Here is a 27042-nt window from a genome sequence, read left to right as displayed (position 1 = left end):
TAGTTTACCCCTCCCCACTCCTAATAGCTCTGGATCTAGGGATTTGACCTAGATTTCACAAAACAAATTACTGCATCATCTGGCCTCTGTGATTAGTTTAAAAAGCAAAGTGATGTGCAATCCAAGCATGCAAGGTAGGTATGGGAATTTCCACTTCCATGATGTCACGCTATAAGAAGTCCTCTCTGAAGCACTGAATGAGGAAGGCTATAGGTTTGGCATTGCTAGGGGCCACTGTAGAAGCTTGACAATGAAGTCAACTGTAAGCATCAGAGTTCAGAGTTTGTAGAGTGGTGTGTGTGTGTGTGTGTGTGTGTGTGTGTGTGTGTGTGTGTGTGTGTGTGTGTGTGTGTGTGTGTGTGTGTGTGTGTGTGTGTGTGTGTGTGTGTGTGTGTGTGTGTGTGTGTGTGTGTGTGTGTGTAGAGAGAGAGCAAGAGAGAGAGAGAAAAAAAGGACAGTGGAGAGAGAATAATAACATTGAGGACCTTGGACCAGCTGTCCCTGCATGTAATCTCTCCACGGACTTCCTGTTTAGATTACCTAATTGTTTGTTTTTTTTCCTTCCCTCCCCCTTCCCCATTTCTCTTTTTCCTCTTAATCCAGCTTTAATTGGTTTCTTCCTCTTGCTACTTAAGCATTCTCAGTAACCAGGAGTTGTAACATCCCCTCCCCCAGTCCAGAGGAAACAGGAAAGTGACAAAGATAAAAGTGTTGCATGTGGGGGAAAAAGTGAGTCCCGACTTGCTTTGTGGAAAATGGCTTTAACCTTGTACGTGTCCTGGCAGGAGCAAGTTACATTTTACACAAGGGAAAGGCTACGCTGCCAAGATAGTTGCTGTCAAAGAAGGATGGATGTAGGAACTTTGGGCATGTGAATAGGTTGGGGAGAGTAGGAAATCAAGATGGCTAGAACGTGAGGTTTAAGCCTGACTTGCTGCCAGCCTCAGAACATAGATTACACAGACCATCAGAAGGTTTGCCTGGTGTCTTTATTAGTGGTTTCTTTTGATGGTACCACTTGCATAATTATTATTCTGGAGGCTCTGGAAATTTTCTTTGTACGTTCAGTACTAGGTTATTTCTCATTTTTATTTTTCTTTTATTTTTTTAAAACACTTTTGTATTCCAAAGACACTGTCTGGATTTGTGTGCAGCCTAAGTCACTTGCTAAACTTCAAAGAGGGGCTGGGAAGGTGGCTCAGTGGTAGAGCGCTTGCCTTGCCTGCCTCAGGCCCTGGGTTCGATTCCTCAGCACCACATAAGCAAAAAGAAAAAAGCCAGAAGTGGCGCTGTGGCTCAAGTGGTAGAGCGCTAGCCTTGAGCTGAAGAGCTGAGGGACAGCGCCCAGGCCCAGAGTTCAGGCCCCATGACTGGACCAAAACAAAAAAAAACTTCAAAGAATCTGTGTATCTGGAATAGAGATGTGTTGCAGGGAGGAGGGATGCTGTAACCCTGGTTGGAATTTTCAAACCTGGAAGTGTAAGTTCTCTGCATAAAGAGAATGAGGGTGTGATTTCTGTGCTTGTGTTGTATTAGGAAGAGCCTAAAAGAGAAAAGTACGTAAAGCTGGTCAAAGGTTTCCTCATGGGCTGGTTAATTGCCCCTCTTCTTGGTCCTCATTCCCCAATTTCTGTGCTGTTTTGGACTAAGGATGGAAACCCAGCATTGAAAGACTTGTTTTCCTTGAATCCCTTATCTGTTGATAGTTTATGCCAATGGAGACACTGGTTTAGGTAGAAAGTTGGAGGGGAAGAGAAGGAATCCTCTTCCTGTTTCTAGCTTCTGTCTGCTTTCCTCTAGCAATAATAAGCTCATGGATGACATTCTACCACTTGAGCTATACCTGTACCCTAGAATTTTCCTGGTTATTGGAGATAGAGTCATTCAGACTTTTCTGCTTGAACTAGCTTCAAGCTTCGATCCACTAGATTTCAGCATCCTGTGTAGTTAGGATGACAGATGTGAGCCACTAGCTCCATGCTAAGGCCTTCCCTTGAAGTACACATCATAGGGCATTGTGATAGTGTTTATCTATCAGTCTGGGATTAGCCTGCAGTATGAACTCAAAATCTAAAATAAAGAAGGTATGCTCAATGCATATTGAAAGGAGTATAGGGAAGGTGTTTGCATTCTTCTAGCCTCTGTGGTAGGCATAGAAGGTAGAGTTCTTGCAAGCCTTTGAAAATAGTTAAAACCATCATTTTTCAGTTCCACCCTGGAGAGTACATGACTCTGGAATTAAATCCGCTGAGTGCATATTTTGGGCGAAGTGAAAAGCATCAAAATGGGCAGGTGAATTGATAACAGACAGGAGCAGATGGTGAAGAACTATCCAGGGACAATGGGCAGAAGTGACTAGATATTCTCTGGGCATTGTTTCTCTGCAGCCCCTCTGTAGTCATAGATGTGACCCGGAGACTACCATTTAGCACAACTTTTGTTTTTTAGTTTTGATGCTTGAATTGCCCCCCTGAAAGTGTATGCATTCTTGACTTAACCACCACAGCCAGATAAGAAAAAGAGTTGAAAGGCGGCCACATCAACAGGAAATAAAACATTTTTATTGAATATCGTGTAATATGTTAAGTCATTTTTAACAACAATCAGAAAACTACTGTGGGATTCACTACACAAAGTGAAACAAAAGTTAAACCACCTCATCAAAAAAAAAAAAGGTAAAATACAGCTAAAGTAGTTGGCTCGCGGGTCACGAGCCATATGGCAGAAGAAAACACCCCAACATTTCTACAAGACACAGAAAAACCCACACATAGAAACACTCAAGCAGGCAGTAAGTATACACAAAGGCAACTAGGATCTTTCTAGGGCATCAGACTCTAACACTTTACACAGCTTTGTCAGAAAGGTACATGTGGCTTCTCTGAGGATGAATCTTGGTCATAAAACAGGTCCAGGCAACCGACTCGTGGAAGATGATATAGTACCGACTAATTCTATGGTGAAATCCCATGTTGGCAGTGTTGGAAGAGAATATGTTAGTAGTACTTTAATGGAGGCTATAATGTCGGATCGGTAGCTGGACCCTGCTTATTTGAAAGTGTTGTTTTATGGAGAACAACTTAAAACTGAAACCAGTGAAATTAGATGTCGGTTTGTAGTATTTAAGGAATTGTGAAAAATCTACTTTCTCTCTTTGGTTGGGTTTGGTCCTTTAACTTGGAAAGAATTTTGAATTTTCTGTCCAACGTGATGTTTAAGCACACATTATGCAGTGTGTACTTTCCATTACCTGTCATGTAAGAAAGTGAATATATCTCTGGAAGAAGGAGATACATTCTTCTTTCATCCTATGCGTTCATTGCATTCATAGCTGAAAGAGGAAAGGGCTTTCCTCTCATTGGATGAGGAGAGGAAAATGTCAGGTATCCTGGTTTTATTGAGAAACAGCTAACCCTATGTTTGAAGTCTACCATGGTCCCTTTGGGAATTCCCTTGAGTTTTGTCATAAATATGGAGTGATATACTAAAGAGCAAATATCTTAGGTTTCTTCCACTTTAGTTTGTGAGAAGGTCAACTCGCACTTCAGGACATCACTGCTCTCTGTGGCCTGTGAGTTAAAACAGGGCACACCAGTGAGTGGAGGAAATGACTGAAGCAATGTGTCCTCTTGGGAAGTGGTTGTCTGTCTACCAGAGTAGGGACAAATATGGAAGAGTGCACAGTGCTTGACAAACGCTGTGGGTTGTACTCCATTCTGTGTATCTTTCTTGTCCTATGCATAGCTTTCCAGTTCTGAATTGGTCCTTTGTAAATGAGAACTGTTTGTGCTACACACACACACACACACACACATATTGGGCAGTGCAGTAGAAGGGAATGGCAGTATTGTTACAATATCACTACAGAATAAGTTGAATGCTATCCACTGAGGAAACTACGTGTCTAAGCACACACGGCAGTCACAGTGTTACACAGAGCAGTCCTGTAAGACTCTTATGGAATGACTAGTAGCTTCATAATAGTGCCATTTACTACATAATAACATTGAAAACGTTGAAAAACTCTTCCTAAATCAAGCATCTAGTATACATAAGAGGTTGCTTCTTTTATCTAGAACTTGTTCTTGGTTTTGTTTCACCTTTGTTTAAAGGACAAATTAAAACTTATTTAAGTAAAAAGAGCATATAAAAAAGATCACTAGCTGTCTGTTTTGGCTTAATTGAAGTGCATTCAGAACTATGGCTAATTCTCTTTCTTTTTCATCTTTTGATGGGATTACAATACTGTCTGTTTACCACAAAGTAACTTCTTGTAATAAGCACAGATTGCTGTGTTAAAAATATTCTGCATTCCTTCTAATCTGGTTTTGTATAGTAAAATATTTTGTTACAAAGTCTAGTTGTGCAAACCTTTTGGAATCATTATAGGTGTGAAATCTGGACCAGAATTCACGGAATGAACATTTTGTATAAATGTGATAACGGAGAGCTATTGTGTAATTTTAACTAGTCAGGCAATATTTCAGAAATGCTGACTCCTCAGCTTCTCCTCCCTCACCCCATCCCTAAACAAATGCATGCATCACTCTCTCTTTCTCTCTCTAACACACATATACACACACACGCACTCACGCACACACACACACACACACACACACACACACACACACACCACCACCACCACCACCACCACCAACAACAACTACAACCATTGTGTTGTTACTCTATATGCAGTAGTAGGAATTCATTGACTCCTGTTCAGTTGCCCCTCAAGTATAAGAGTGCAGCCATGATTCTAGCTTTGTAGGAACATATAAACAGATGCTAATCTGCTTTGTTGCTATGCTTCCTTGATGTCAGCCTAGATGCTGCTCAGATCGTGCTATTTTGCCTGTGAAGGAATTCTACCAAATTGGACTCACCCACCAAATATGTGGTGCAAGTATTGATACTCAAATGATTCAATAAAGCTCAGGTTTAAGTTGTCCTTTAAGATGTCTGTAAGTTGAACTGTACTAGTGCTTTACAAGTTGATATTTTTGCTGGAATGCAGACCATACTCTATTTACCATATAATATATTATCAGCTCTTCTATATCTCAGTCAATTTACATAGTTTAAAATAGAACATCTTATTAAAAACATCTAGATATACACAGATTAGGAAACGCTTACAACATACAAATACACAAACTAGAAATAAATCTTTAGCATACTGGTATATACAACGGTGTGATACAATAAATAATTTCAGTCATGCTCTATCTACACATCATATTGCTTAAAAGAAGAGTTGATTTGGAGGGCAGTGGCAGGATGAAGGGCATAGGGGCTCTCTACACTTAAATTTGTGCAAATTAAATCTGAAGTACCACTGAATTGTGTTAGGAATGCATGGCTGGAAAAATGAAAGGACCCATATTACTGAGGTATTTACAGATACTGGCTAAAGAGCACTATGTGGGCAAATGCAGAAAGGCTTCTTCTTCCCTCTACTTCTTGACTGCCAGCATGGCATCCACTTCCTCCTCTACCTGTAGAGTGTGCCACTGGGCAATGGGTCGCCTGGGGTTAGCCAGCATGTCTGACCAGTGTCGCAGCTCTGCGCCGGTGCTGTTGTAGCCCACAAAGACTTTGCCGATGGCATCGTTCTTGCCAATCTTGTCATAGTCCAAAACAGTTACCACCACTTGCACTTTCTGAAAGAGGACACAGAATGAATATGAATGAATTACATTGCTCTAGATGAAGCTCCATGGCAAGCTTCTGTGGGATCTGAGGACTCAAAATAAGAAGCACGGACCCCTAACTACCACAAGGAGGCTGAGGAGGACTTGAATATGAAAGCTGGAGTCCAATTTTTACGTTCCCACTATATTCTAATCATCAGCATCTATCTTGTCATTGCCACTAACCGTTTAAATGCTGATTTTATTACACAGTTCATATTTCCCTACTTTCTATATGATGTCCACTATTTCTTAGTCATCTTGCTAGTATATGCATAAGGATGTCAGAAGCTAAAAGGCATTACTTCACCTGACTTAGATTGCATAAGGAATGAGTGGGTTGTTTTCCAGGGTCTGTACATCACCATTCATGCTGACTTTGGCAAAATCTGTGACCTCTAAATTTATAGTTTCATCTGTCTCATCAGTGAGAGCTACACCATTGCTCAGGCCTTTTTATTATTTTATTTTATTGTTAAACTTCCCAAAGTAATCATGCGCTATTATAATTTCATTTCGAGATGCAATCACCAACATTTTGCTAAAACTAATATGGGATTTCAGCTAACCATATATATATATATATATATATATATATATATATATATATTTTTTTTTTTTTTTTTTTTTTTTTGGTTGGTCATGGGGTTTGAACTCTGGACCTGGGCACTGTCCCTGAACTTTCAGCTCAAGGAAAGCACTCTACTGCTTGAGCCACAGTGCTGCTTACAATTTTCTGGTGGTTAATTGGTGATAAGAGTCTCATGGACTTTTCTGCCTGGGCTGGCTTTGAACCACAATCCTCAGATCTCAGCCTCCTAAGTAGCTAGGATTACAGGTGTGAGCCACTGGAGCCTGGCTCATATGATGATTTTGAATATAAAATATAACATCATGGTGAATGTCTTTAAAAAGTAGTCACTAAAGATTTTTTTGCTACAAGTTTATATTTTCTTAATGAACATTTATTAACTACCATGTAGCCAGCATTGCTATCAAGTAGATAAAACTTTTCACAAGATTTACCTTAGCGACTTCAGCAGATTGTGAATGTTGTGTAATAATGTACTTTTTTGGAGTGAATGAATAGATGAAGGCAGACTTATAGAAAATTACATTATTTCAAAGCATATTTCAGGTCTGTTTCCTAAGTAATGAATTTGCTGAGTCAAAATATGTGACGGATCCAATATAGAAAAGAGATATAAAATTAAAAGGAGATAGAAATAAAATGGATACAAAAAGTTTGTGGTCAGAGGAGGGAACAGAAAATGAAGATCCCATTGAGTTCCAGCTCTTCTGTGGATTTTGGTCTCTGAGTTATAGAACCAATGTATTGAGAGAGGTCACTGATGTAAATCTCCTGTACAAAGACAGCAATCACTTCTGCATGCAGCACACTGGCAATAAAAGACAGGCTTTATTATTAATAATTTACCTATCCAATGGATGGTGTATAGGACTACAAACAAATGAGTGTGTAATCACACTGCAGTGTGATTGAATGGGATGAAGATGGCATGCCCAAAGTGACAGCAATGTTCAGAGTTTAGGAATAAATCAATTAATGTCACTCCAGATGGAATATCCTGGGATTGATTTGCCAGTGGCATATGTCTAATGCTCAACCTCTTGTATTTTATTTCTATATTTCTATATTTCTATATATATTTCTATATTTTGGAGGTGGTGCTGGAGGTAACATTTTCATGTGCTTTGGGGAATCATTACATATTTCTCCTTCCAGATTATATTCAGAGGGTTCAGAAAATCAGAAAGATAGATAATCGGAAAACTTCAGGACAAAGGAAATCTAAACTCTTGTTTTATCACACAAAATAGTTTCTCTAGGGAAATTTGAGGACTAGGAAAGCAGCATTCAGGGACAAATAGGAATAAAAGGTTGACACAAGGGGTGGAGAAAGCCAGAGAGAGCTATCTTGTCTCCATGCCTTATGGGCTCAGGTTCATTTGATCTCCTCTGAAACTTATACTTCAAATAAATTATGCCGGGAAACACCAAATTTGCTCTGTGTTAATGTGTTTCAGTTTCAGTATGTTTGTTATTTTCTAAAATTTGTAGTTAGCACTTTTTAAAGCAATACCTAAAATTATAGCTCAAAGCATGAAGATTAGAATTTTTATTTCAATGCTCTGCCTTGTATTGTTTTGTGGAATTAAAAAAATAATAGCAGATTATCCTGCCCATGTAATTGTAACTCCTCTGTACAGTATGTTCACAAATAAAATTAAATTAAATTAAAAAAATAATAGCAGGAGGTAATGATTTCCATAGGAATAAAGTCTTAGAACTCAAGAGTTCACTGGACACATACTGCAAAAATGAATGATTTGAAACAACTGATGTCTCAGGAGAAAACTAATGTCAATGGGTTCCATAGGGGGTTCAGGGTGTTAGGTTTAAGTACTGAACAAATGACTGGGAACAGGGATTCAGTGCTTTCTGTGATGACACTAATATAACATATATTCTTTTTTTTTTTTTTTTTTGGGTCCAGTCGTGGGGCCTGAACTCTGGGCCTGGGCGCTGTCCCTCAGCTCTTCAGCTCAAGGCTAGCGCTCTACCACTTGAGCTACAGCGCCACTTCTGGCTTTTTTCTTTTTTTGCATATGTGGTGCTGGGGAATCAAACCCAGGGCCTCAGGCATGCAAGGCAAGCGCTCTACCACTGAGCCACCCTCCCAGCCCATATAACATATATTCAAAGGAAATAAATAAGTATGAATATGGGGCAAAGGTGAAAATGTATATGTGAAAGCTTAAAGGAAATCCATGAACTAATGGAAGGATGGTGGAGTCCCTACTTATTTTTGTCATTTCAAACTGCCCTATATAATACAGTATATAAAAGCAACAGTTTAAGTTTAGTGCTAAATACATTGAAATTACATGATGTTTCTCAGGCACATTAGTTGACCAAGGTACTCATTAGCCATTTGTAACTGCCATATTGAGTATCCATGATATTGAGTATCATGGATGATAAATCTTTCTATAAACACAGAAACTTCCACTGGCCAGCACTGATTTATGTATCATCGCATTTTTGGATTTATTTAATAAAATGTTAATTTGGGAAGTGATGACATTAGCATTGAGAATAATGATGTTTTGAAACTTGTATTGAGTGCTCTTGAGCTAGGCTGTTCCTAACGTTTTATGTATGACCTTACTTAGACATAAATTGTTAGTACTCCTGTTTTATTTATGAGGGAATTTTAAGGCCATACTTATGTATAAAATTGGGATAATAATGGTACATTTCTCATAAAGTTATTAGAAGGATTAGACGAGATTATGTGTGTGAAGTGCTTCATATCCATAACATACAACAAGCCAACATATTATCTTAGCTTTCTCTGTGGAATGAAAGTATGATTCATCCATTAGATGCTATATTTTAAAAACAGATTAAAAGTAAATAAATAATTATGCATCGACTTTTGCTATTCTGGACCTTTAGATGGTCTCATGTTTTAGTTTTCCTGTCTACACTTTATTTCTCCTTTGATACAGGCAGTTTCATGTCATTGAAAAATAGACTCACTTCAATTAGTTCTTAAAGTATAATAATTGTGTTGTTCTATGCCATTGAATTCCCTGACACTTAAAGACTAGCAGAACATAGTCCATAACTACTAGATATGAACTTCGAATTCTGAGAGTCTCTCTCTCTCTCTCTCTCTCTCTCTCTATATATATATATATATATATATATATATACATACATACACACATATATATGTATATATATAATTTTTGTTGGTTATGGGTTTTGAACTCAGGGACTAGGTGCTGTCCCAGAGCTCTTTTGCTAAAGGCTAGTACTCTACCACTTTGAGCCATAGTGCCACTCCTGGTTTTCTGATGGTTTATTGGAGATAAGAGTCTCAGAGACTTTCCTGCCTAGGCTGGCTTTGAATGGCAATCCTCAGATCTCAGCCTCCTGAGTAGCTAGGATTATAGGTATGAGCCACCAGCACTCAGCTCAGTTCAAATGTTCTTAAATCCCTAAAATCATGTGTTATCCTGGTGGCTATTAACTAGCAGCTTGTTTTCACTATATCAACTACAAGATCTTTTAGTAGAATACTTCAGACTTTAACAAAAAATATATGTCTAATTCAAGTCAGATATAGAGAGGTGAATTCAAAAGCTGAATTAAAAATACATCCCTAGTGTATTGTTTTCTGTTTTTACTTATCTTCTAACAAGGCATATTCAGTATCAACCTCAATATTTTTCTTCCTTCATTTTTTTTTGTGCTGGAGATATGGTAAGAACTGTACTGATCGTCTGGGAGTGAGCAGGGCAAGCTTGTTTCTTTTCTTGGCTTTTCAACTTCATAGATGGACTTTGTGAATTAAGACTGTTGTCTGAATGACTTTCCTTTACTTCCTCTTATTTCTGCTCAATAGAAGACCAGAAGGTTTTTTTTTTTCCTGATGAATCAACATATTCTGTACTTTACATTTTATGACATCTCTCTTCATCTAGCTCAGTCATCAGATGTGCATGGGAATAAAAATGACAGCTCTAATGAAGGCCTTGGCACTGGTAATTTATAAGGTTTCTGTGTATAATTTATGTGACCTGAAGGAATAAAATTGAGAGGACAAATTTATTTCTGACATTACCTGGATTTGCTCAAAAGGAACTTCAAAACTGAACGACTCATTGTAGTAGGGGTTGAGAGTGTTCTTCTTAATGGTTGTCTTTTTCTTCTTCAGCCTCTTGCCATTTTGCATCAGATGAATCTTGACATAAGGATCTGAAAAACAGTAGCAAAATCGTTAGAAGCTCAAAGACACATAATTTAGACCATGATTTAGCTTATAAAGGACAGACATTGGTGAGCATGGTGATGCATGGCTGTAATCCCAGACTTAGGTGGTCAACACAGGAGTATTGTAAGTTCCAGGCCAGCCTGAGCTACATAATGAGACCTTATCTCAAAAACAAAAGCATAAGTAAAAGATAAAAAAGGTAAGGTGAATAAGGTCTAAACGTTTCCGTGAGGTAAATAACTATATAACATGTACCTAGTATTTTTTTTAATGTGAGCACTGTTTAGGGAAAGATTTGAAATACTCCATCAGCTATGCTTTTTTTTTTGTCATGGAAAATTAATATTTCAAGTTCGTTTTAGAGATGAGAACAGTGGTGTGCTGGTAAACCAGGTCTTTGGAAAAATATCTTGACGTGTAGCATTTGCAGATTTCTGTGGTCTAAGTGTGCTTTTCCCAACTGATTTCAAGCCACAAAAAGTTTAACAACCAGCTTGTAAAGTCCCTGAAAATCCAACAATTGGCTTTTGTGAGCTGGCAGAGAGTCTTGTCCATAGCACACCAATATATGGGGAAAAAAAACCCAAAAACACAGAGAGAAGACAAAAGACCCATTTCATGAGTTCATTTACTCATTTACTCAACCAGGGGCTGGGAGCTGTGAGGAGACCATTTCTGTCTTCACAATGGACCTGAAAATTTGCATGGAGAAATGGACAATAAATTAACTTATAAAAAAAATGAAGGACACATGAAAGTAGAAGTCAACAACAGTGCTGTGGAAGAACAGACCAGAGTAGTGATCTCCTGGAGAGGAGCAGGGGTGCTTTAGTGAGTAAAAGGTAGGGAGGAAGTTGTTAAACTGCTCAGGTAAGGCCTCCCTGTGGAGGTAACTGAGAGGAGAAGGTGGAAGGGAACTATAGATATGTGTATGCATGTGATAGACCCATGACAGGGAGTGGACAGAGACACAGAGACAGAGACAGATCTATACACACAGAGAGACAGAGGAAGGCAGAAACAGAGAGATAGAAAGAGACATCTACACACACACACACACACACACACACACACACATACACACCAGACAGAGTCACAGACACAGAAGCAGAGACACACAGAGACAGAGTCACAGACAGTCAGAGACAGACACACAGAGCTACAGGAAGACAGAAATAGATCTACACAGAGACAGAGACACAGAGAAACAGGAGATGTGGAAAAACAGAGGTAGACCTATACATACAGAGACAGAAAGAGGGAGAACATATATATATATATATATATATATATATATATATATATATATAGTGAGAGACAGAGACAGGAAGAGAGACAGAGCAATGCAGAAAGACAGAGACAGATCTACACACACACACACACACACACACACACACACACACACACACAGAACTTCTTTCAAGTATTCAAGAAAAAAAAATAGGCCTGTGTACATAGAGGAAAAGGAGTAAAAAGAGTCTCTGAGCATTTCCCTTTAATCATCATTAGGCAAAGGTAAAGTTATTACTTTACCCAGTCACTGGAGAGGTGAGGTAGCTCCAGTTACTAATGGATGAATGACATACCTCAGGGGCTCAGGACGCTCTGTCTAGAACGGAAAGGGAAATCTCTCTATTGTTTTTCTTAAGCACTTTCCCATTTCATATGTAATGTATGCTATACATCAGAAGGCAGTGATTAACAAAAAGAGATAAAATCATCCAAAATAACTAAGGCTAAACTTTCAAGATACTTTTTCTCTTCTTAGAACATGAAGAGTTGGTAGACATATTACAGACAATATAATGCCCACATAAGTTTAGAAAACTGCAGATAAAAAAGTTGCTTTGATCTCCTCCTTCTTTTCCCTTAGAAGACTAGAATTCCTCAAGGACAGAAACACTGACATAATTACTATAAGAACTAAAATAGTGATTGGCATCGGAAGGCACTGGGATTGAACTCAGGGCTTTGTACACACTAAGGATATAGTGACGACAAGCTACCACACCCAGCCCCATATTAACTTTTTGTTGAATAACTAAGTGGAATTTATCTAGGACCTCATAATCAAGTCTTCTAAATCTCAGTCCAGTCTTCTACCCATTGTCTTAGAGTCCACATCTTACTTAGATACATGTGTTTTGGGGATTTAAAAAAAAATCAGTGCCATATCCCAAGTCTTCAATTGCTTCCCTGTTTTCTCTGTTCTCCATTTTCATCTGTCCCTTGACTGGCTCCATTTCCTCAGTGTTTTCTAGTTTGTTCATTGTGTTGAATGCTGCTCTTTTTGCAGGAAGCTCTAATCCCTTGCCTTGCTCATTAGTAACTTTGTCTGAGATCTGTACTTCACGTCAGTCTCTCTAACCACAGACTGAGTTGTCAAAATGGAAATCTACCCAACTCAAGATGAGTTATACCAATGTGGGGAGAACATACAGATATATATATATATCTCAAAGATCATCTTTCCTGCCTTTGGTTTTAAATTTGTTCTCTTGTTCATTCCCAGTTCCTTGGTGGCTTAGAAGTCCTGATAAAATAGATTGTGATGAGACCTGTTAATGTTGCTATTGCTTTTCCTGTGGTTCATGGCATGTAACTATCCCTTACATTTCTGGAAACATGTAAATATCTCAGCAAAGTATCAGGCTACAAAAGTGGCCCACTCTCCTCAGGCGTCTGTGGCTCTGTGGCTTGTGGATTCCTTCTGTTCCCCAAAGCAAGCCCTCATGGAAATCTCCCTCCTCTAAATATTGACAACCCTTCCTTAAACACCATTTAGATAATCCCTGCTATCAGCAAAACAGGCATGAGGTTTGTGATGCTTGACTTCCTTTGTGTATTTTTCTTAGAAATAGTAGTCTAGCTTTTAAACTTTGGTAGATAGAAAGATCTCTCTCTTTTTCTGATATCTGTCACTTTTCAGATCATAAAAATCATAAAGTGGGATCAGAAAGAAGATTCTGCACTCGATATAACAGTGAGTGGGTCTTCTTGGCTCATTTGGTTTTGATATCCATGTATCACACTGCCATCCTTCACCCACCATTGTCAGGCTTTATGCTTGAAATCAGGTTAGCTGGACTTTCCTTTCTGTCATAATAGCTATTCTAACTTGGAGGATTTTCAGGATACTGTAATGAGATCTCTTTCAAACTTACATGTTGACAAACCTTTTTAACATACCAGATTGGGATTTTTGCTCTTATTATTCATAATCATGGTAGGCAGAAGAATAGCTCTTCCAAAGATGTCACATTTAATCCTTAGAACCTGCGAATATTTAATATGGCAAAAGGACTGTACAACTGTGATTAAGGGTAAGGACTTTGAGATGTGATTATGCCAGAATATCCAGGTTCTAGTCACATTAGTACTTGTAAACAGAACCTTTTTCTAGCTACAGTCAAAAAGACAATAGAGGAACCAGAGTCATGCTACATTGCTCCCTTTGAAGAGTAAAGAAGGGGCTACAAGTCAAGGGGTATGGATGGCTTTTAAAAGACACACACACACACACACACACACACACACACACACACACACACACACACAAAGGCTTACCAAAAGCCTCTGATGGATACCTTGGTTGAGAAATATGTAAGATTTCTCTTGGAAAAAAACTTTCAAAAGTTAGCTTTTTGTCTGACAAACATTATAGACATCTATCATGTTTAAAAATGTGTATGGACATGGAATGGTTACAATCAAGCTAATGAATATAAAGGGCGCCATCTCATATGCTAATTCTTTTGTAGTAGGAACACTTAGTGTCTATTAACAACTTTCAAAGATAGAAAACTTTGTTATTCAATCCGTAGTTACTGGGTTTTACAATAGAGCTTTTGAACTTATTCTTCCTATCTAATTGAATGTGTCAGATTTTTCTCACCTATAGAACTATGAATAATAAGTATGTGTTGCTTTATCACTAAGTTTGTGATAATTTGTCACAGCAGCAATGGAAAACTAATAAAACTATCAAGTTTGAAGAGCAGATTCTAGTGTTAAACAATGTGTAAGGATGAGTCAAGTTTTTTTTTAATTGTCAAGGTGATGTACAGAGAGGTTGCAGTTATATAAGTAAGATAATAAGTACATTTCTTGCCAAACTTGCTACCCCTTCCCTCACTTTCTCCTACTTTCCCTCCCCGTCAAAACCCCCCAAGTTGTACACATCATTTCCAACATATTGTCTTGTGTATATCGCTGTTGCATTGGTTCCCCCTTGTCCTTTGTCTCACCATTGTATTGCTCCCCTTCCCTTCCCTGATTCAGATAAACACATATACAATACCAGAGTACCAAAATCAAATACAGTAACAACAGGGGACATATATATATATATATATATATATATATATGTACCACAGTGGGGGAAGAACATACAAAAGAAACAATAAATCACATGATACATTAAAAACAACAACAGCAACAAAGAAAAACCTCTTGTGTCCATGTCTTGGAGTTCATTTTGCTTAGCATCCTTTCATATGGTCATTTGTACATAGCTTTTGAGCTATTCTGCGCATCTGCTGAGATTATTCTAGACATATACTAATTTTTGCAAATAAGGGAAATCATGGGACCTATGTTTTTGGGGGTCTGGCTTACTTCACTTAATATGGTTTTTTCCAAATCTTTCTATTTCTTTGCAAATGGGGAGGTGTCATTCTTTCTGATGGAAGCATAGAATTCCATTTTATATATATATATATATATATATATATATATATATATATATACACCACATTTTCCTGAGTCAAGTTTTAATTGATGTAAAATATGATTATTTTTGGTGAAAAAAGTCTATACTCTTTCTACTCTTGTGAAAATTATTATTCTGATCTTGAAGACAAAGACATCAAAGTTTGTCCTTTTAATAAAAAAGAACAAAACATGCCATCTGCAAATAATAATAAATACATACATTTTGGGGGATCAATGAAAATATTAGTAAAATTAGATGACATGTAAGCTGAAGATGATTTTGATAATATTTGAAATAATATGTCTGTATATTTATATGATTCTATATAGGTTATCTATAAGCTATATATGTGCATATATGTTTATAGGTTACATACCAGTTATATATGTATATATGATATGTGTTAAATGTTTTATACATAAATATATTGAAATATTTTTAGTCCTACGACAGTCCCAGTGAGGAAACTGAGTCTAAGAGAGGCTGATTCCTCCCCCAAAAACCCTAATCTCCAAAGAACTTAATTACATATTTCCTGTCTCCAAGCCTTCTGTGGTCTGTTGTGGAGACAGTTTATGTAGTGTTTACAAGCACAAATGTTATACCCAGACTAACTTGGACCTTGGCTCTACTTCTCACATCTGTATGGTCTTAAACCAAGTTATTTAACCTCTTTGTACCATTGTTCCTTTAATTATAAAGGCACAGGAGTGATAACAACTAGTTCATAGAGCTGTAACACTTAAATTGTGTTAGAGCATGGCAAGTGTGTCAAAGCACGGCTGCCTCCTATTATTAATTAGTGCCATAGTCTGGTGCAAGGGAGAGCATTCAAGGCAGCCTCTGTGGACCAGACTCTCCTCCAGCTCAACTCTGCTGACCTGGTGCCCACCCTCAGCAAGTGGGGAAAAGTCTCCTTTGCTACAGAAGTCAGATCAGCTCTCCTCATGCCAATTCATTTCAGCAATGTAGGTAGATACACTCTGAGCAATGGGTTCCTTCATGATGAATGTGATTATGTATGCAGTTAACAAAAAGGAAAACCTTCCTTTTATTACTGACTTGGGTGGTTGTCTTGTAGGGTGAGATGGGAAGTTAATTCAATATCCCATGCAGTTTTCTTGAAGTCAATAGATTAAATTACACATAGTTGAAAAGCTAACCTTAGAATTACATGTACAATCTTATTATCCAGGCTCTTGGACAGTTGGAATCAGAAATATGATTTATTGAGTTTTCCTTCCAGATTCTGGAGATAGCTGATATGTTATGTATGAAATATCAACTTTACTTATGCTGCTGAGAATTTGGAAATAGAGAAAAGGAATCCTTGAGCTTTGAGGCTTGTTTTTGGTTAGGAATGAATGATTGTCTGGCTGTGGTCATATCTCTATTCCTCCATTTCCCAAACTTTCCTATTGTGTGAAAAAGTTATAATTTGGATTTTTCTTTTTAATTTCTTATCGATAAAATTCCTTCCTCCATCCCTTTATCTTTCCTCCCTCCCACTCTCCCTTCCTTCCTCCTTCATTTCTTCCTTTTCCTTCTCTCCCTTCCTGCTCATCTTCCCTTGTTTCCTCTCTCCTTTCTTATTTTTCATAGATTCATATGTAGAGTGAGAGATAGGTATTCACTGTATTAAATATATTCTACAGTAACACTACAGTAACATAATGTGTCAAATCATTTCTTGTATGTGGCCATTGAGGGGACGGAGGATTGGAACATTGATTCTGCCATGTAAGAAGATACCAGAGGGTCTCACGATGGCAATCAGATGAGTAGTTTTTGCTCTCATCTTTCTGAAGATGAAAAGGCAGTTGGTTGTACTGCTGTCGGTTAAGAAGCCCCTTCTGAATACAAATCATCAGGTGAACAGGCTGTGGTCTAGTGCCATTATTTTTATTCATTGTGTCTACACTCAAGCATTAAATTTGAGTGAAGAATTTCTCACCTCTCTCTCTCATATTAATGTGGAAGTTTTCTTTCTGAAGGGCTCTGTCTAAGAACTAGTTTCTAGCAGATGTATAACGGCTCTGACTCTTCACTATTTAGCTCTTGATGGAATGAATGCTCATCTCCACATAGTCCTCCTGGTACTGCATCGTATTCTTCCATTTGATAGAGTATATCACCTGGACCTAATCTTCCTGGGTACACTAAGTTGGTCTTCCTCTTTTGGTCAGGGAGAAAGAAGACTGATGACAATTCCTTATATGTCTATTCCCCGCTGTTCTAATTACCGTGTTTCCCTTCAATCCAACAAAGGCTTGGTTGGTTTGATGACTTTGTCTTTGGTGAGAATGGAAACAGGGAGGTTGGTATGGAGGACCAAAAGATACCCCAGAAGGTTTGTCATTTCCACACATTTCTTGATAACTCCTCTTCCTTATGTCTTTTCTTTTTCTTTGAGCATGAGTTAATATGTCCTTAGTTTCTTCCTTCCTCTGACCTATGACCTTCAAGGATATACTTTATTTTATGAGTTCATTATATTGATATTATTCTAAAATATATTCTCTACTCCTTTTCTCAGACATTCTACTAACCAACCTTATACTCCAAAGTTTTTGCTACCTTTGTTGAAGTTCCTGACCGTAGGATCAAGCACCGGAATGTAATGTGTCTACCAACACTGATGTCACTGGCAACAGTGTCAGCAGAATCTAGCCCCCCAAAAGCAAATTGAATTGAGAGAAACTGTAGCGTTAAGCACAAAATTTACTAAGTGGTTGTTTTCAATTATGGGGACTGAATGGGAAACTTTTACAGAAACACAAGGCAGTTCATGTGCTGTAATATAACCCACAACCTCTTCTCTGAACATTCACACACCAACTCTTAAGATCATTCTCTGCCCTTCAAGTCTGGCTTTGTATGACTCCAGCTTTTGGGATGGAAGTATTAGAAAATCTGCGGCTTCCTGGCATTTTTTTCACTGCCTCCGATAAATAGCCATCACACTGCCCATTTTTTTCATGTGTGCATTTTAAAAAACTTGGTTTGTTTTGGTTATTATTTTCTACCTTGCTCATCATTGCCACTTCTCAAGATCAGAAATCCAATCTCTCTCTTGCAATTCTTGCCACACTTTCAAAACAAACTTCATGTAAGTGTCAAGACTTACTGGATCATACCATTATCTTCATGAAACATCTTCAGCGACTTCATATCCAAACTCCACTACAGTACTGAGTCCCAGTCTAACTTGCTTTTTTTTTCTCCCCAAATCGGATGATGTACTTATGGTAGATACTCTGTTTTTCTCAGAGAATTTTAAATGTGGTGTCTTGGAACGGGCTGTCCTTTAGTCTGAAATACTCTTAATTTCTTTCCCTATCTTAAGTTTGGCTTAAAAGTCACCTCTTCCCTGAAGATTTTCCTGATGATTTTTTTCTCAATCAGAACTTTCAGACAAATCTTTCTTTGCCCCGCAGCTCTTTCTTTTGTACTATCTTGTTTTTCTGGTGTTGGAAGACTTCTGTGGTACTCGAAAAAACAAAAACAACATTCCTATGGGAAAATATGTTTCTGAATTCCAAAGTAGGAACTTCAAGATCAATGTTAGGATGCTATTTACTTGTAAAATGGGAACTTCCTCCATTACTATTCTATACTATACTTTAATACCCTGGAACACTGTCACCCCCTCCTTCCCTTAGGCAATTCTAATGTCAAATTATGCTAACTTCATAGAAATATAATTGCCAAACAGCTGGCTGTAAGCAATGATCCTTTTGTGTGAGATATAAAGGAGCCACTAAAGCCTTTGTATTTACAATGAGAACTAGAAAGCAGCAGTTCAATGCAGAATAATGCAAGATGCCTGCCGTTTTCATTCTGACAATTTTGCATAATGATACTGTCTTCTTTCTTAACTACCGTGGGACTGTGGGCTCTGGTGACCATGGCCTTTACATTTCAACCAAAGACTTCCCTTGAACACAAATAGGCACATTGAAGCTGATTTGTTCAATCCCTTCAGAGCCAATTCCTAGCCTCTGAGTAACTCCAGGTACTCTTTTATCCTTCTTCCTTGGATAATGATTCACGGAACATCAACTTACAGCATTGGATACAGCTAAAGTGATAATTATATCATTTAGGTTCTGAACTTCAGGTGACTGACAACCCATTTTAAGGCAATGTTCATTAGGAGGTTTACATATCGGCTTCTCAGATGGGAAAGAGTGCAAGTGTGCCCGTGTGGCAGAGATTATGGATGTTCCTCAAATCCTTTTCCCCTTTTTTATTATCATATTTAATAATAGAACCTTTCAAATTTTACTTGGGGTCCAGTTTATCCAGCTGGAATTTTTTTCTCTTAGATTGTCTATGACTCACTATGAATGACTGACTGTCCTCTTAGGTGTGAGAGCAAGTATTGTGGGTCACAGCACATCCTTCAAATGGTGATCTCAACAGAGGAGGGGATCTGGGGAAACATCTGGAAACATTTTTATTGTGATAACGTGGAAAAGAGGGATGCTATCGATCTAGGGATAGAGAACAAGGAATCTTCTAAAACATCCTGCAGTGTATAAAACAGATTATAACAGGAAAGACTGATGAAGTCCAAGGTGTCAATAGAGCTGAAATCCATAAGCCCTCCCTTCAAATAAGGATTTGCTGTTCACTCTTTCTTTCTTTTCTATTTGTGAGTGAACTATGGTTGCGGTAGTAGAGTGATGGAGCACCTGTTATATGAAGATAATGACCTAGAGTTGGCAAAAGAAGATAGGATGAGCCCTAGATATTCTCATAGCCTCAAACTCCACCCACCTCCCCAGCTTGGCTACTCCCCTACTTGAATACTTGAAGAAAATATAGAATGAAATCCTGTGTTTCTGGGTTCCTGCCTTTGTGGATCACTTTATTACCGCAGTTCAGAATCTAATATAAATCCATCAATAATTACAAAGTCCCAGGCTTGTCTGTATCTTTGCTTTCTATTCTATGGAACAGAATCTAAGTTTTCCTCAGATTCTACATGGAATGTTCAGATTTCAAACCATAGTCCAGCTACAAGTCCTACAGAATTCCCTGAGCAAGTTGCAAATTTACTTTGATTGCACAGACATAGTCTAAATGCTTGTTCTGTTTTAATCCTGGTGCTATAGAAAATATGAAGAACTTGGTTGGCTTAGACCTGAGTTATGTATAAATGCCCCAATTAATTAGGAGAGCCAGACAAAGTTGGGAGCAGGATCAATTCTACTCAAAGCTCAAGATGAGAATAGAACAGTAGCATAGGAATCCTTCTGGTTCCTGATACCAAAAGATGGGAGGATGGAAGATGCGAACAACCAACTGGAGGTTTACAGAGTTTTCAAGTAGGAGTCCATCTCTGATTCAACTTGGAAACGTGAATATATTTATTTGCCAAGAGACACTTTCCTCCTACATTTTCTTTGCTGCATAGATTCTTTTTTTTTCCTTCTGCACTTACTGAAAAAGCCTTATTTCATCAGTAAGCCAATCATTTCACAGTATACAATAATTAAATAGTAATCAGATTCACAAAGCAAACAATTACCATTTTATCACTGGTAGTTTCATCATATTTATTTGAGGGAATCTTTTTATAAATAATTTACAAGTACTTAGAGAAAACTACATTAAATACTTTATGTGTTTTTATAGTTTAAAATATTTGTACAAATTAAACACCCCCCTGTCATGATATAGCAAGGTTGAAGCATTAAAAAATATATTCTGGGAAAATTTTCTACTTGAGAGCACAACTCAAAATGAATCTCCATCAGTTAAGTGCAGTGTTTGCTAGAAGAAAAAAGCATAACATAAATGACTACCACCGAGAAAAATCAACCTCATTTTAATGAGACAGATCATAAAACAGCAAAGGCTGATTTAGTTCATTAATGGTGGCAGAGTTCTTTGAAGAAACAAAACCCATAAATGCAAAATGCTATTATGAATTAAACAAAGGATATTTTTCATGGTGGTGGTAGAAACTATTCCATTCCAGCCATCATTTCCCACATTGTCTAATGATTTTTAAGTGACTACAAGCTTTTCAACTAATAATGTGGAAATGCATACACAAAAGCTGGAGAATGAAGAGACAGCAATGAGACATTCCACAGATGAACATGTTTCCAGGCAAGTTTGACCTCCACTCTTTAGAGAGAAAAGAGTGTACTATGTTTGCATACTCTGACTCATCCCCCCCCTTCCCCCTTGGGCTTTCAGGAGAAATTCTTTGTCTATAATTCAAGCTTATTTCTCCTGCATTTTGGAAAAATCCTTCAGGAAGAGCAAATACATGAAAGTAGGAACACTAGTACTTATGTTGGACATTTTCAGGATGGCTACAGAGAGCTTGGGGGAATGAACAAGTATAAACTATTTGTATGAGCTAAGTAACATAAACAAAAAGTCAAATGGTCTATAAAGCAAACAAAATTGCAAACAGCAATTTTTGTCTGATTCTTTTCCCTCCTCTGGAGATTGAGGCTTATTCTTTTTTTATGTTAGAGGAAAGGTTATTAATAGGATATTTTTTTGGAAAAAACATTATGATTAAATAACATTGGTAAAATGGTTACCTAGAAACATTGTTAGGATGTTTAAATAGATTTAAATAGATGAAAAATGGATTCTACCTATTTATATTGAGACAGTTTACAGGCAATTCAATGTGAATAGAAAAGGAAAGTAATTGAGAATAAAGATGCTTTCAGTGTCATCTGCTTAAAAAGGGTGCCACCAAGGACATAGCTAGCATGATCAATAGAAAGCCCACAAATTGGGAGAAGATCTTCACTAGCCATACAATGGACAAGGGTCTCATATCTAAAATATACTTGGAACTCAAAAAATTAAACTCCCCAACAATAAATCCTCAAAGAAACAACTGCCTGATAAATAAGTGGGCTAAAGACTTAAAGAGAAACTTCTCTGAAGAGGAAATAAGAATGGCCAATAGACCCATGAAGAAATGCGCAACTTCTCTAGCCATAAAAGAAATGCACAATATTGAGATTCCACCTCACCCCAGTTAGAATGGCTATAATCAAGAACTTTAATAACAACAGATGGTAGAGGGGATGTGGACAGAAGGGAACCCTACTGCCTTGTTGGTGGGAGTGTAAACTTGTTCAACCACTTTGGAAAGCAGTATGGAGGTTCCTCAAAAGACTGCACATAGAGCTCCCCTATGACCCAGCAATCCCACTTTTGGGCATTTACCCAAATGATCACAAACAAGACCACAGTAAAGCTACCAGCACAACTATGTTTATTGCAGCTTCATTAACCATAGCTAAGATATGGAACCAACCCAGATGCCCTTCAGTAGCTGAATGGATCAAGAAAATGTGGTGTATATATATAATATATATATGAATATATATAATGGATATATATACATATACATATAAAATGGAATTCTATGCCTCCATCAGAAAGAATGACATCACCCTGTTTGTTAGAAAATGGAAAGTCTTGGAAAAAATTATATTAAGTGAAGTAAGCCAGACCCAAAGAAACATAGGTCCCATGTTTTCCCTTATTTGCAATAACTAGTATAAGTCTAGGACAAGCAGAAAAGGTCAAAAGCTATGTACATATGACCATATAAGATGATGGTAAACTAAATGAGCCCTAAGATAGGGACACAAATATCTTTTTTCTTTCTTGCTATTGTTTCTAACGTATTTATAAGATACCATGTGATTTTTTTTGTTGTTGTTGCTTTGTATGTCCCTCCTCCTCGGTATAACCCCTGTTTTCCCTGTATTTGATGTTGATATAATTTGTGGAGGAGAAGGGGAAAAAATTGTTTAAATAGGGATACAGATTGACCCTTTGCAACAATGACATGTACAAGACACTGTGTCCAAAACCAAACTTTACTATTTAGGTGGGGTGGAGGGGTTGTGGGGTGGTGGTGGGGAGTGTAGTTGAGGAGGTGGGAGGGAAGGGATGGTAGGGGAAAAACAAAGGAGGAGGCAACAATGCTTGATAAGAAATGTACTCATTATTTTGCTCATGTAACTATAACCCCTCTGTACGGTATTTTCACAATAAAAAACTTATTTTTTTAAAAAAAGGTGCTGCCATCAATTTTAGTCTCATTAACTCCCTATTTCTTTGAAACAGCTACCTGCCTTCTAAATATTTAATACTTCTAAGTATTAAGAAGTTTGTGGAGTGAAATGATTTGGGAATAACCAAGAGTGAGATTTGGAAATGCTTCTAGAAGTAGAGGAACCTCCATTTTCTCATTTTGCACTGTTTCTAGAACTTTACAAAGATCTTGGTAAAGCTAGGGTGTGAGGGAATTACTAATTTTCTTAGTTAGAAACATCTCATTCCTTCATTTTCAGCATAAGAAAGGAAACATATTTCTTACTGGGGTAACTGCTTCTCTTTGCTCCCCTATTTCATGTCCTTAAGTGACATTACTGAGGCTGCAGACTAGGAAGAGAATGAAAAATGCACATTTTGTTTCCCCATAAAGAAAAAGAGATGCTTTGTTTTTAAGATCCATAATATTGTTAGTAGCTAATAGATCCCACTTTTGGTTTGAGATTTTTCAGTATGAATAATGTATGACTTGCTCTTAACAAAAAACCCAAATAACTTATACCTTGGTTCAATTGTTATTACATTTTTAATTTGAATGCTGATTTTCCTTATCCTTCCAGAGAGATATTTCATTTGGTTCACTGAGGGCCAGATATGGTTCTCTTTCATAAGGCTGCATAACTCCAAAATCAGCCAGCATCCACACATCAGGAAGATAAGTCACTTTGCAGGAAAGATCAACTTCTACTTTGGTAATCTACTTTCCTTACAATATTAGAAGAGCATAAAAATAAACTATGGTTTCAATATTATGCTGCATATAGGAAAATGACAGGGAGTAACATAATTCTGTGGTGATTTTACTGCTTCTTATGGAGCAAATTTGTAATCAATCACCACACATCAGTAGCTCAAAGCTCAATAAAAACTACAATAATGCTGTCTTATATCTGGATTTCTTAGGAACTGAGATTACATAAAATGTTTCAGTCCTTGAGAAGTAAGGGAGGGATGTTAGTAAATTCCTTAAAATAGGATGTTTGCTTACAATGAAATGGCTTAATTCTTGGCAAGACTCACGATTGTACAATAAATGGGCATGGAGTTGGTCTGGAAAAGCAAATGCTAGGCTAGTACCAATCTGTAGGCAGAAACCTTTTGCTGGTTGTTCACTTGTTCTTGAAGTTTTCAATTAACTTTGAGGTGAAGAATTCAGTCACTCTGCCACTCCCTCACTCCCTTACTCCTTCATGCACTATCTCTTATGTGCTAGCTGTTTATCTTTAAGCCATGAGTTGTTCTATCCTGATTTCTCATGTTTTATGCAGAGCCTGGGGCATGGTGGGCATCAAGAAAATACTTGCTGCTAAACAACTGCATGAAGCAGTAAATTATACATACCTACAGAGCAACTTAGGGACTCCAGCAAAAGAGGATAAAATGGGAAACTAGAGAATTTAGTTCATTCTTCAAAAGACTTGTAATTTTGTTTTTGTTTTGTTTTTCTTTTTTTTATTGTGAAAATACCATACAGAGGGGTTACAATTACATGGGCAAGATAATGAGTACATTTCTTATCAAGCATTGTAGCCTCCTCCTTTGTTCCCCCTTCCCATCCCTTAGGACTTGTAATTTTGTTGGGAAGAGAAGACAGACATTTCTTTCTTTTGTGCTGGTTCTGGTCTAGAACTCATTGTCTCATGCTTTCACTTGGCTTTTTGGCTCAAAGCTGATACTCTACCACTTGAGCCACACTTTTACTTCCAGCTTTTTGTTGGTTACTTGGAGATAAAACTCTTTATGGACTTAAATGAACTGGCTGGCTTCAAACTTCAAATCCTCACATCTCAGCCTCCTGAGTAGCTAAAATTACAGGTATGAGCTAACAGGGCCTACCTTTTTCAGTCTTTGTTTTCCAGGGTGTCTACGTGTAATGGAAAGTCATGATCACCTTAATGTCATTTTCATGACACATCTTAATAAGATGGTGTCAGTGAAGTGGAATTTTATGTGATATACAGATTTTGGGGAGGGGTTATAAAACATAGGATCAGACTTGACTGTAACATTCACCCAGATTAAAACTAGAAATATGAACTCTATATGTTATATAGATAACAGTTATAAATTAAAAGCAAAAATAGTTAGGAAATATGCCTTCTCTTTTTCACCTCTTCACTATAAAATGTTTTTAATGATGAGGAAGATCAGCTTTCTACTGAGAATTGCAGATGCCTCAGAGTTTGCAATGGAATCTAGCACATGGATGGAATTTGGTTCTGAGCCTGCCGTGTCCTGTTTCTCTTCTCTTAAAGTGATCTCCTCATAGACACATATGGGAAGACACCCCAGTCTGCATGTTCAAGCTCCATTCTTTCCTGCTCTTGAGACATTCTGCAAACATGGGTTCACATCTCTGGGGCCTTGTGTCTCCTCCTCATGCCTCTGCCTAACACCTCTTTAATTAAGCTCAGATCTATTTTTACTTCTTCATAGAAACATTTTTTGACTGCTCATTGTAAAGCAGTTTGTTCTTTATCATCCTCATAAAAGTTATTTCATCCTTATAGTTCTATGGTTTATAAGTATCATTTCCTACTCCACTAAGCTCAAGTAAAACTCAAAAGCATAGGGGCTATTTCTATTTTACCTTTCTCCCGATCATATCCTTAGACCTAGCTGAGAACCCAGGTAGGTCAACAATAGGAACTTGTTGAATGAACAAGTGTTGTTGTTGTTTGTTGTTGTTGTTTTGTTTTTGCTTTTGCTTTTTGCTTTAGTTTCTCTCTATATATGAACTAAGGCTCTAAATGTTCTAGGGACTTTCTGGGCACTGTCCCTTGAGAGTTGTCCCTGGAAATCTGAGAGGCAGAATTTGTTCACTGGACATTGAAAAGCTGGCTAATGGGACTTGTTAAAAACAGCTCATTTATCCAGTAGTCCATTCCCTGAGCTGCTCATTAGACATACTCTAATAGTTACTGCTGCAGATTGAATAGAAGTTGACAAAAAAAATTACCAGCTGGAATAACTGTAGGGAGTTAATATCTTTAACTAAAAACCTTTAGAAATTTTTGTCACAAGCCCAATATGATATTCTGTGATGGTGAGACTATATACTGTTCACTGTTCTCTTGTTTTCTAGATAGCTTCTTGGAATGAGAGGGTGTCTGCAGTTAACGATATTACATTATCACCATCAACATTGTTGCAAGACAGAAAGGTCATTAATAATGTGCACTGGATGGTTACTACTTAAGGATATGAGTTTTCTTAAAGAGAGGGGAAGAAAGCTGTGGAATTTTTTCTGGAGAAAAGCTATCCCACATCATTCTTCAGCAGATTGTGCCCCATTTGAAAAGCAAATTGATCTAATGAAAGGCTGGGAAATGTGTTTTTCTCCTTGAATAACTGCCTGTGGTGTGGATGAGGTTAGAACACTCTGTGCACATTCTTCCCATTTTAGCTGCAGGGTGGGAAGGGTTGCTAAGGCTAAAGGCTGACATTGCCACCCCTCGGAGTGAAGACTAGACAAAGGAACATTCTAAAGCAAGCTCAAGGTTTGCCTGAAAATCTATCCAAGACAGCACAGAGGGAATGAATTTAGTGCAATTGTTGGGCAGAAGCAGAGGTCTGACTTTCAATCTTGTCTGAAACTATTGTTGATGATTAGATCCTAAGTCTGGTTTCAAAAGGGCTAATTCTTACCAAGGAGTTCTGCGTGTGAATGTATTTCTAACTCCCGACTTGTTACTTAATCTGAAGGCCACTGTAGAGG

At 37.7% G+C, this 27042-nt stretch overlaps 1 protein-coding gene across 2 annotated transcripts in view; it reads right to left on the bottom strand.

Moving 5' to 3' along the window:
* Positions 1-2539: 2539 nt before the first annotated feature.
* Positions 2540-27042, bottom strand: part of LOC138811992 (synaptotagmin-1) — a 199687-nt gene continuing 175184 nt past the window's right edge. For both annotated transcript variants that reach the window (XM_069999944.1, XM_069999945.1), the window contains exons 7-8: positions 10349-10482; positions 2540-5660 (exon numbers count right to left, since the gene is read on the bottom strand). In XM_069999944.1, the coding sequence (XP_069856045.1) occupies positions 5454-5660; positions 10349-10482 (341 nt within the window). In that variant the 3' untranslated portion in view covers positions 2540-5453. The remainder of the gene's footprint in view (positions 5661-10348; positions 10483-27042) is intronic.

The sequence above is a fragment of the Dipodomys merriami genome, unplaced genomic scaffold, assembly GCF_024711535.1.
Source record: "Dipodomys merriami isolate MVZ:Mamm:240054 unplaced genomic scaffold, mDipMer1.0.p SCAF_555, whole genome shotgun sequence".
NCBI lineage: Eukaryota > Metazoa > Chordata > Mammalia > Rodentia > Heteromyidae > Dipodomys > Dipodomys merriami.
Note: the sequence above shows the minus strand (reverse complement) of the source record. Positions and strands in the feature narration are given on the sequence as shown.